Genomic DNA, 12,723 nt, shown 5'->3' with positions numbered 1-12,723 from the left:
AGCATAGTCGCCTTTTACGGCAAGCATGGGTTGATGAAGACCTATTCTACCCCGTAATCTTCACGGGTCGAGTAACAGAGTATATCCATAACACTATTTAAACATTGTGTATAAACAGCGTGTATTGTATGTCAACTGCTTCACTCCGATCTTCAGAATTTATTCTTAGGTCTTACATTTCGACCATCCTTCCGACCTGTAAAGATCATGAACACGTGTGTATTAAATATACTTGCACAGTAGTATGATCCCAAACACAGAAAAGGAGCACGAGGATATATTCCGTATACAAGGAAGATAGCATCTCTGGACAAGAATGGTGATGAACACGTGTGTCAACGAGAGTATAACAAAATACAAGGAGGAAAAAAGGTGAAAGGTAAACAATTTACAGCGTTTGTCCGGAAGCCCTCTTTTCCGGACGATTCGATGGGCGTGTGTCTACATATGTACAGAAAGGACAAAGTCGTTTCAAGATTCGTAGATCTGGAAATTGGTAAACCCGGTAGTTCACGGAACAGTCCGCCCGGAGGAATGGGGTTTCAGTTATCACCGTCCTCCTCAGTGACAATCAAACACAGAAGTAGCCGGCGTATATAGTGACACATATCACGGGAAATGTGATATAGTGGTATGTATTTGATCTGATGGAGATGGGCATATAGTCACCAGCAATAGTCGGTCATCTTACCTATATTGTCATAACTCACCTTGTTAATATATACAACCGACCCGTGAAGATCCGGGGTAGAATAGGTCTTCAGCAACCAATGCTTGCCGTAAATGGCGACTATGCTTGTCGTAAGAGGCGACTAACGGGATCGGGTGGTCAGGCTCGCTGACTTGATTGATGCATGTCATCGCGTCCCAATTACGTTGATTGATGCCGATGTTGTCAATCACTGCATTGTCTGGTCCAGACTCTATTATTTACAGACCGCCGTCATATAGCTGAAATATTGCTGAATGCGGCGTTAAACAACAAACAAACAAACAAATGTTTATACAACCAACTGTTAATCTGGAACCCCATTAACGATATTATAGGTTACTCCCACGTTGTAAAATATAAGGACAGGTTTTGGGTGAAAACATTTACAGATTGTGACTGGACTTCAACCATATAATTTGTTCTAAAGTGACAAACTATAAATTGATCGGATTATGTAAGACGCATGTTGGAAAAAGTTAAAACGTAAATCGTCATAAATTGAAATAAAACTTCGTCATCCACGTCATCATATTTGAAAAATACCCCCATACAGTCATAATTGTGTTGGGAGATCCACTCCTTGTGCACTTTACCCTGAGTAAGTTAATACCCAGCGATTGTATTAAGTTTTAAGTATTACGAGATAATGGCCGCCACATGCCTTCTATAGCTCAGTGTGTGGGGATACGTAATGCGACATGAAACATCCAAATGCGTATGAACTTTCTAACAGCCGTCAGCCTATTGACAGTCGCTGTCATCGTGCCAAAAACATATTCATGGTCCCTTGAACTGAACCGAATATTCCAGTTCGATATTACCATATTGCAAAAGAAATATCAACTTGTATATCGATGATAATAGTTTAACCTGTTGGTATCGAGCTGTTCAGAATTCACTAAAAATCCATCTTGAACATTTAACAGAATCGGCTGATTTTGCGTCATGTCAGCGACAGTTCAGTTATAGGATATTACAGGCGCTTTAAACGTTATTCGGTTTCTCCATATATCTATTTATCGCATTCTTTTCACAGTGTATTTTATTATCACATTCCGTATGATATATTTGCTTCTGACATAAATGGTCATACATTATTTATAACTCCAATTGTATCCTGTGACAATATGAGTAATTATAGTATCTTAGTCAGATAATTTATTGACACAAATACTGTCAGGAAAATTGATGACTAAGATTTTTACCCAGGCTTTCACAACGTACTTCCAACCTAAGGCTACGTATGTTTTAGTATGTATGATACCAGTCTATACACATGGTTTCTTTCCTATGTGTTCTTAATCAACACATTAATACAAGCTGGAATATACGCATATATTGGCAAGGTAAGCAGAGTGTTCTCCCTTTGATCCTTACCGACAGCCTGAGTCGAAGTCAAAGTCGGCCACAGAGGTTCTTGTTTCAAATCAAGAAATAATTACTTAAATCCCACGTATATTGTGCCTCTACCTACATAACGATGTGTACATATAGGCAAATTAGATTAATCAGTCTTGGTTGAAATTAAATCAAAATTGAAATTAAAATATAAAACTGTATGTTTCCAATAGATGCCTGCCCCTCCCACAGAAAGTGCAATTTTGTTATTAGAACTTTGTCTTCACGTTCACATACACACAATATTACCTTATATAACCCGTGCCACTATCACCAAGCTTAAACTGTCAGAGGAAATGTATGTTAATCCACCTTTTATTGTGGAAAGTTCATCTGTGCTTAATCAGTAAATGCAATTGTGAACTCGAGAACCACAAACATACACTTTGACGACCATATATATATAACTCCTATTAACTCTCTCTTGCCCGGATTTTACGTGTCTCTATAAATAGATATCGGAAATACCTCTGTACCTGGAAACGAGACAATTTTCTACGTAGGCACACATTTGGGGTTTCCAACGTAGGCTGACATACAGTTGAAAACGGACAAGTTGGGTGGTATACAGGCACGGCACGGCACGCGCATTTATCAACGTTAACGGGAACAGCATCAACGACGTGGTTTGTACCCATTTGACACAGTAAATAGCCTCCCTTCTCAGGTGCTTCCACAAGAACGTTGATATTCTGCTGCAGTTTCATGGCTAGATAACATGCAAAACCTGTTGCTGCAAATTGTTTGCATCACGTCCCTATATAAGTAAAATACTTTTGAAAAACGCGACGTTAAACCGCATTTCATCTCACCTCATCTATAATGTAGGGCGGTGGGGTAGCCAAGTGGTTAAAGCATTCGCTCGTCACGCCGAAGATCCGGGTTCGATTAAAACATAGGTATAATGTGTGAAGCCCATTTCCGGTGTCCCACGCCGTGATATTGCTAAAAGTGGCGTAAAACCATACTCACTCACTGTAATGTTAATTATTGGCGTTGATGTTAACCATTCTTGTTAACCGGTAACAGTACCCGGTTACAGTATTCTTCCTCATCACTGCACTCAGGTCGGAGTGATTGTGCAATCGGATTAACCTCCAGTGATCCGCCATTACATGAACTGATCTTAACTGCAGGCGGATTTGCCCTTAGGGAGCCATATATTTCGGAAACAACATTGTAAAGTATGCTGAACCGGCATTGCAGTCACAGGGATGGATACTGCTTCATGAAAACGTCTGTAATTCGTTTTGAACTTAATAGCAATGTTGGGTCGATATTGCGGTTGACGACAGATTCATTTTTCTTCTATCTGCGACCAGTACCATTTCATAAATAAACTCCATGTGTACCAAACATTTCACTGTAAACGAAAAGGTAAAAATATACTTTGAATACATCGACAATGCCTGTATTTCGCATTCACATACTAGTATCTGTTATCCTCAATATGATTTCATAACAGTAGAAATATTGGGGTATATGATTTCATAACAGTAGAAATATTGGGGTATATGATTTCATAACAGGAGAAATATTGGGGTATATGATTTCATAACAGGAGAAATATTGGGGTATATGATTTTATAACGGTAGAAATATTGGGGTATATGATTTTATAACGGTAGAAAAATTGGGATTTATGATTTCATAACAGTAGAAATATTGGGGTATATGATTTCATAACAGTAGAAATATTGGGGTATATGATTTCATAACAGGAGAAATATTGGGGTATATGATTTCATAACAGGAGAAATATTGGGGTATATGATTTTATAACGGTAGAAAAATTGGGATTTATGATTTCATAACAGTAGAAATATTGGGGTATATGATTTCATAACAGTAGAAATATTGGGGTATATGATTTCATAACAGGAGAAATATTGGGGTATATGATTTCATAACAGGAGAAATATTGGGGTATATGATTTTATAACAGTAGAAATATTGGGGTATATGATTTCATAACAGGAGAAAAATTGGGATTTATGATTTCATAACAGTAGAAATATTGGGGTATATGATTTCATAACAGTAGAAATATTGGGGTATATGATTTCATAACAGGAGAAATATTGGGGTATATGATTTCATAACAGGAGAAATATTGGGGTATATGATTTTATAACAGGAGAAATATTGGGGTATGATTTCATAACAGGAGAAATATTTGGGTATATGATTTTATAACAGTAGAAATATTGGGGTATATGATTTCATAACAGGAGAAAAATTGGGATTTATGATTTCATAACAGTAGAAATATTGGGGTATATGATTTCATAACAGTAGAAATATTGGGATATATGATTTAATAACAGTAGAATGTACCCCATAATGAAGAAGAATCGTCAATTTGAACCGACCTTAATATGTGCCTGGATTCAAGGGGCAACTGAACAACGCGAATTGTAACTACCGGACCATCCCTGCACTAGGAGCATAAGCATTCCCTGAGACATTCTGATCCAATGCATGAAACACGACGGAAACATTTGAAGACATTTTTTTCAGAATTTTTGTGAACAGATTTTTAAAATTTATTTGAATCCAGTTGTATGCACAATTACCGATCTATGCCAATAAGTTAACGTCATGTTCCACATGAACATGATGTACCGATCTATATTTCACTTTTGTATACTCTCGTACCAAAATATCTTTGTTGGTGGAACCTCAAGGTTTTACATTTGAAATGAAATAATATAAAATAATCATTTCCGGTACACAAAAAGTGTATGATAAATAGGATATTCCATGTGTCTCGTGAAATGTCATGTTTCTTTCTCGTGACGGGGGAAGGAAATATTTTGACGAATTCTTCTTTTCCCCGTCCCGAGATGAGAGAAACATGATATTTCACGATTTCACTTTTGACGATTCAACACATTTGATGTCATAGAATGGTTAACCTTCACTGAGAAAACGTGAAAAACTATTTTCATTTGAGTATTTATCCTTTGTTTACATTGGTTGTACGGCTCCACGTGTTGTCATCGAAGCCTTTGGGAGAGCTAGCGATACGGTCACTTTGATGTATAAAGAAGTTGTGGTAGCATATAATTATATAATTATGCAAAACAATATGTATAGCACACCGAAAGCAAGGCCGTAGTTAACTTTTTTTGACAGGGGTGGCAAATATTTGTACAAGTATCACTTGTCCCCAACTTGAATTTTCATGATTCAAATAAAACTGTTTTCTATTAAAAAAATTCCAGGGGGGCAACTGCCATCCCTGACCCCTACGGCATTGGAAAGGCTTGCATCAGGCCAGTCTGTTCTGATTTCACTGTATAAGCGAAAGGAAATCTGATATGCAAATTAGCCTGTGACAGTGGCGAAATTCTTTGAAGTCATCACCGTGCAGGAGTGTGAGAACTGTCATTGCCACACTTTGCAAAGCTGAGTTCTTATCAACTGCTTGTCGAATAAATACATCGTTACATGTGACGTATAATTCCCTGTAGTGTGTATCCAAGTTCTGGTCGCTACGTCTCACCTCTCTATAGTCGTGGTAGTAAACGATAGTCTCGTCTGACCTCGAATGCGCTGGAAAGAAATCACGTGACCGACAACTGGGGTTTCCCCATTTCACAATTATGCTTCAAATCTTCTATATGCAAAACATCACGTGTGTAAAATATGACAAGTGCTATTCTAAATTATCAATAATAAGAAGAGCAGTGATTTCCAGTTTCGTAACCGAATGAAAGACGATAGACGGCACGCAATAAATAGAACGGAAATAGATGAACTACACGTGATATGTATAAAAAGAGAAAGCGAATTTGAATAACAATCATTGATAGAACGGCAACTGGTGATTAACATGGCCAAAGACGAATATATAGTCACCGAACAACACAAAACTACTCAAGTAAGTATCTTTACTGTCTAAAGTACAAGTATCTTCATCGTAGACTAATTCAGTTCTCGATATGTCTGAGATGTATCATAAGTACTGTTTTGTTACGTGTTCAGTGACACGTGTCTATTAACACTCGTCCATTGTTTACTTGTTTACTTGTCTGGGTTGGAATGTATCACAAGTATTGATTTTGTTTGTTTTGGCCTTGGCATGTATCTGTTTTCTGACAGTGAGACGTGTTTATTAACATTCGTCCCTTATGTATACTAGTTTGGGCTGGAACCATCTGGCTGAAGCTAGATGTAATACGGTATTTCCAATATGACGTATGAATTACCACTATATAGCGTCAATACTTAAGTTCACTAGCAAAACGTGGGACAGTGCTGTACAACACACGTGTGAGTATAACATAGTGTTGTTTGATAGGCATTACTTAGAAGTTGACGGATGACAAGATAGACACAATATTTTTATGGATAACAACTTCTTTAATACTGTGAAAAGCGACGTTTCGGTATAGATCCTTATACCGTTGTCAAGCAAGAAGTTGTTATCCATAAAAATATTGTGTCTATCTTGTAACATAGTGTTATGATGAAATTATGTTCCGTGTTAATGTACACCTAGACTAACATCTAGTTTCTGAAATGAACATATCGTACAGAAAAAAACCCAGTTGTTCAGTTATCTTAAAAAAAATATAATAAAAGGGAGCCCAGTGACTCTCTTCATTATACTGCAGTAATCTAGACTTGCCAAACATTATAGACTTGCATGGGCAGTATTTGATATATATTTGTATCAGGGTCTGTAAGACAGACTAATGTACACCTACTGATGTCGCTATGTGGCTGAAATGATGCTGATGCAACGTTATAATCTAACACACTCACCAACTAATGGGATGGCTTTTGTTCGTGTTTATACATTGTGTATACAGATGTACTTCTATTAAACTTTCTTTTACCATATACATACATGTATCCCGGGCTTGTTATATCTGGGATATCTGGTGTTCTGTGGTTGAAGCAAACACGCCTATCTGTGGGTCCACAGCACTGTATTCTATGATATTGTGCAGCTTCATAATAATGATAATCATGGTGGGACTGTGGTCTCCCGTTAGCATCTCCCTGGCGTATCGACCAACCGGTCCAGTAGCCGCTGTCTCAGGGTCTACTCTCGACCGGGCTGAGATGTTATCAAGAAAATAAATTGTCGCCAGAAAATGTTTAAAAAAAACAGTTATGCTTCAGACATGTGAACAAAAACCTGAAAGTATCTGCCACAAACAATATACCGTTGCAAGATGTTTAAAAACATAAAATATTAAGCTCATAGTTTTAATTTACAAAAACGTCTGGTTTTGCAACTGAAAAAAAATATCTGCAAATGTCAGGTCCCTGTATATTTAATTAGGATACCTTTATTTCTGGTACCAAATGTTAGTCTAGCAGCTGACCTGCGCATGATTGCGCTACTGGTCATGATGATATTGGCCCAGCTGCTGTCATCTACTTTGTAATGACTACTCTAGGAATATTTAGATAGATTATATTTAACTCACTTGACTCAAGGAATATATGCCATTTACATAAACTTACTGTTCTGTTTCGGATTAACGATAGATTGATGTAGCCTACACATGACTCAATGATAGGCCCATGGGCACATTGTGTTGCATACTTATACATGTTATTGTTGCACGTGTTTAACTTGGATTTTGTGTTTTCTGATTTTGTCGCTTTTCTGTTTAAAGGATGAACGTGATAGTTATATCTACTCATTTGTATTCGATTGTTTTTTTCAGGCTCGTCTGAAAACTATGAACAAGGACTACAAGTTAGAGAGGCCTCCCGGGCGACGCGGAAACATGGATCTTGATGTGGACTTTGGTAGCCTCAGCCTCAACGAGAGTGGCATGGACACGTGTGAATCTGGGGTAGAGGTGGGCAGCGTGGGTCAAGTGGTCAACATATGTGTACGACTTGACAGTGTCAATACAAACACCTGCCCCAGGTTTGTTTCTACAGATGAAGGATATGAAAGCAAGTCAATATCTTTCACAGACAGAATGTCCATTCAGGAGACTGAGAACAACAGACTTGTGACATCCATGAGATCGGTTGATGTCTTTCAGGTGTATCATCAAGATAAAGATGGCGATACGGCTCTACATACTGGAATCATTCAAGGACATATATCTCTGGTGTTGTTGTTTATATCGGCGGCGCCGAACTGTGAGTGGTTGAACATTACAAATTTGCTCAAACAGACGCCCCTCCATCTCGCTGTTATTACTCGTCAGGTGAATATAGTCCGGCGACTGATGACGGCCGGAGCAAGGGTTGACGTTACAGATATCCATGGCAACACACCACTTCACATAGCATGTCGAGAGGGATACCAGGAGATCGTGGAATGTCTTCTGAGACCTGTTTATTATGAGGAGACACTTCTGAACCAGTATGAGATTCCATACCAAAGGATACCCCAGGACTTGGAGAATAGGAACTTTGATGGACACACATGTCAACACCTGGCCGCCATGTCGACACATCTCAAAGTTCTTGAACTACTTCTGTCTAAGAAAGCTAGCATCAATGTGCGTGACGGCACCAGCGGAAGGACAGTTCTCCATTACGCTGCTGAAACCGGAAACAGAATTCTTCTTCACTTCCTGTTGTCACAGCGCCATCTGGACATTTGCTGCAGGACATATGGGGGTCTGACGCCTCTTCGTCTTGCTGCAGGGAGGGGGTTCGGAGATGTCGTTTCCATCCTCCTCGCCAACGGTGCAGACGTCACAGACATAGATGGTTCAGATCAGTCAGACGAAGACGTATTTGATGACTTTTGTATCAATGGACACGCAGTTGCTTTGTAACAATCAGGACAGAATGAATGGATGTGTAACGCTGACGTATCAGAAGACAAACAAGAGATATTTTAATGTTACAATGATTATTAATAACATGTATATGTCTATCTGAACTAATTGTGATCCAGAACATGCAGGATACTGTGGTGTGTTTGTTTTCTTTTGATATAGAATGATATTGATATTGTGTGCATACGTGCGTGCGGATATTTGTTTGTTGTTCAACTCCGCACTAAGCTATCAAGAGCGTCACCGAGCCTGACCACCTGATCCAATTTTAACACGGAACTAGTAACGCCCTCGTTTCAAACGACAGTTGAATATATTACTAGTATTTACTAGCGGACAATAGTTTATACCAAACAACGAGTCATTGTCTACTGATATCAGTCAAGCCCTGTATATGTAGATGGCCAGTATTTACATCACTTATATGCTCCTGCTAGCGTTATATTTTAGACTGATATGTTTTGTTTTATTATTGTTGTTGTCCAAACGAGAGTTAACACTACTTGTATTATTCTGAAATAATTTATCGTAAACTGATCACTTGTCAGTATGCATGTACAAATTGTATTTCATGTAATGGAAGTCAGAGTCTATCTTGGCCTGATCACCGATTATGGCTCTGTTCAACAGTAGCCTACATATGCACACGCTTGTTCCTACAACTGTGTCAGACTCACAAATGTTTCTTTTCGCAGAGAAAGTTTTGTTGGAATTTAATAAACGTTAAAAGTTTTGTGAAGAGTAGTATTTTTTGTTATTTGTTTGTGTACCAGGAAACCTTGACCTGAACTGATGCAGGTTAATGTCAACCATTGGAACTCGTATCTGACAATAAACTACTCTGAATTATTTTCGATATAGACCTCTCATGGTTGTATGCGTGTAACTGTCTGCCTTTCTGTTTGTGCCCATAATGCCTGCCTCTATCTGTGATATAACAAAATATAAATCAAACAGTTTATGCCATCACAATAATAATCAAAGCGACAAAATCCTTTCCAAATTCATACCAGATCTCTGCGAATTGTGCGATTCCGAATATATCTTTGGCTTGTGTTTATGAATCACAGTCAAATAGTGACGATACCATGTGTTCGGGAAAAGGTGAGCGTATCCTGTCCCTCCGGTGGCACCCGACACAAACACATGCAAAAGCAAGTCAATTTGCACGGGAACATGTGGTACAAGTAAAAACAGGACATAGGTTTGTCACTGATGCGTCAAATCTGGAAATGTCCAGGCCAATTTTAATTCTTTAATTTTTAATGTCATACAGACAGATAGACAATAGTTTATTTTCGACTCACTTTTGTACAAACATTTAAAAGGCATGATTATTACAAACAATATTTGTAAATTTATGTACAGAACCATTCATGAAGAATTATGAGAGACGGTAATATGAATATAAATAAACAGTATATATTAAAACAGTATAAGACATTAACCATATCATACATTTTTCGCCGATTAAGAATTAAAAAGCAAATTTTGGCAGTTAAGAAAGAGATATCATTATTACCCCTTATAAAACAAAGCATAACAACATCTGACACATCTAAAACTATCACATTTTAAGACACATTCATTAAAAAGCATATCTCTAAAATCATCATATAATGGGCAGTGAACTAAAACGTGACTTTCGTCTTCAACATAATTATTGCAATGGAAGCATGTTCTTTCATTGATTGGTACATGAGTGTATCTACCAGTTTCTATTTTTAAATGGGCAATACCACATCTAAATTCCGCTAAGGCGGATCAAAAACATCTTGGAATATGAGATGAAACATAATTTTCTGTACAATAAAATTGTTTAAAGCAGCGTTATGTTCTTAACTTGTTAAAACCACTACATGTATTTCCATTTTCCCGTAAAAGCATATCATTCCACTTTCTCAAATAATCATACACACATCTTTTACAAAGGAACATAAAAACGACTTGTTAACAGGACAATTTGTATTTAAAACTTGAGATAAACCAAATTCACAATTTCTGCAATTATTTGCAGCACAATCATCAGCCCAAACAAATACATACTTATTAAGTCTGGGAGGGATTTTTTTAAAACGACACCAATGTCTAGCAATACAAATCGGCTGTCTTACAATAGGTGGTGACCAGCCTACATCCCCATTAACGGCTACATTTGGGGCATATTTACCAATACCAAGAAAATATCTAATGGCCCTATGATGTAGAGCATTGACCGTAGACACCTCGTAATTGCCCCATATACAAGCACCATAGTTCAATACAGGCCGTACCATAGTATCATACAACTTTGTATATGTATTGTAATGCATACCACCAATACTTTTAAATTTAGATATAAGCAAGCCCAACGCCCTACTTGCTGACGTAGCTGCTGCACGTGCCATGGGGGTATAATCTAGATGCACTGTTAGCAGTAAACCTTGATAATTATAACAACTCACAAATTCTAAACTATTGTTGCCAACATTAAAAACAGACTGCGTCTGTTTATCAGACGTATTTCTAAAATGTACAACTTGAGACTTTTCAGGATTTATTTCTAGCTTGTTTTCACAGCACCAATTGTGAAGTACATCTAAAAGTAGATTAAGATTATCTTCATTTTCAGCCAGTATTGCAATGTCGTCTGCATAAAAATTATCCTAATGATGCAATATTCATATCATCAACCTTTACACCAAGATTCAAATTGTTCAGTGTAGATAACAAATCATTAAAAAAGATATTAAACAAAACTGGGGATAATAAACAACCTTGTTTCAATCCTTTATTGACATTAAACTACGATATTAAGAAACCATTCACTCTGACACAACACTTCACATCTTTATACAAAGATTGTAGAGATTCAAACATTTTACCACCCATACCACACTCTGGGATTCTATTCCATAGGATATTACGATTTATGCAGTCATATGCTTTCTTGAAGTCTACGGAGGCAACATAAGAGGACAACTTTTTGGATTTTCTAGTTTCTTTAATTGATGTCAGGGACGATACATGGTCTACTGTTGATCTATTCCTCCTGAAACCATTTTAAGCGTCGTTGAAAATATTGTTAGATTCTGTCCAAACTTGTAGCCTCCGATTAATAACACTGGAGTACAGTTTGTATATTGTAGTTGTCAAGGTGAGTGATTCCTCTATAAGCCAAAGGATTTCTCGGGTCCAATGATGAGCATTTTGGTATTAGATTAATGATACCATGTGATCATATTTTTTGAATTTTTCCGGTATTAAAACCCAAGTTAAAACACGATGTAGAGTGAGTGAGTGAGTGAGTGAGTGAGTGAGTTGGGTTTAACGCCGCTTTTAACAGTATTCCAGTCATATCACGGCGTGTCAGCTTAATGTGGGAGGAAAGCCCGAAGTGATGCAGTCTCAGACGTTTACCACTTCGGTGAAACCCACGAGCACGGGTATGGTGCTGACAAACCTAGAAACATAATCGGGGCGAACCGGGATTCGAACCCACAATCATAGGTTTCTGGCGTGCCCAAGGGACGCAACTCTGCACAGCGAATCGCGGCGCCTTAGACGACTGGGCCACCCGTGCCCCCCACGATGTAGAACTTTGATTACAGTCTCTGATTTTAGAACTTCAATTGGAATTTCACCAACACCCACAGCTTTACCTGTATTTGCTTTAACAACGGCAGTCCACATTTCATACAGGATAATAGCGTCGCTGAATAAGACATGATTATTATTGTTAAGTATATTCGTACAGATGGGTTCATTTTCACACTCACCATTTAAAAGTACATTAAAGTCGGATTTCCATCTTTCCAAAACAATATATCTATCTTTGATGACATGTCCATCGTCAGTGACCAC

General features: G+C 37.8%; 1 protein-coding gene across 6 annotated transcripts; it reads left to right on the top strand.

The window, feature by feature from the left end:
- The first annotated feature begins 255 nt into the window (after positions 1 to 255).
- LOC124135826 (NF-kappa-B inhibitor cactus-like) lies at positions 256 to 9,619 on the top strand. Of its 6 annotated transcripts, none has more exons than XM_048382093.1 (2): positions 256 to 379; positions 7,801 to 9,619. In XM_048382093.1, exon 2 carries the CDS (start codon positions 7,816 to 7,818, stop codon positions 8,875 to 8,877), a length of 1,062 nt encoding a protein of 353 aa, XP_048238050.1. In that variant the 5' UTR covers positions 256 to 379; positions 7,801 to 7,815; the 3' UTR covers positions 8,878 to 9,619. The 6 variants fall into 6 exon arrangements, with proteins under 6 accessions (XP_048238050.1, XP_046357391.2, XP_046357387.2 ...); XM_046501435.2 differs by lacking the exon at positions 256 to 379 and adding an exon at positions 387 to 631; XM_046501431.2 differs by lacking the exon at positions 256 to 379 and adding an exon at positions 1,946 to 2,058.
- The last annotated feature ends 3,104 nt before the right edge of the window (positions 9,620 to 12,723 follow it).

The sequence above is a fragment of the Haliotis rufescens genome, unplaced genomic scaffold (genome assembly GCF_023055435.1).
Source record: "Haliotis rufescens isolate VD_foot unplaced genomic scaffold, xgHalRufe1.0.p SCAF_4, whole genome shotgun sequence".
NCBI classification, from domain to species: Eukaryota; Metazoa; Mollusca; class Gastropoda; order Lepetellida; family Haliotidae; genus Haliotis; species Haliotis rufescens.
Note: the sequence above shows the minus strand (reverse complement) of the source record. Positions and strands in the feature narration are given on the sequence as shown.

What these genes read in the sequence shown, in the direction of transcription:
- LOC124135826 (XM_046501431.2), top strand. Translation starts at nt 1,966, where the DNA reads ATGTATGATACCAGTCTATACACATGGTTTCTTTCCTATGTGTTCTTA. An exon ending in TATACGCATATATTGGCAAG is followed by an intron (nt 2,059 to 7,800) that starts GTAAGCAGAGTG and finishes TGTTTTTTTCAG; the next exon opens with GCTCGTCTGAAAACTATGAA.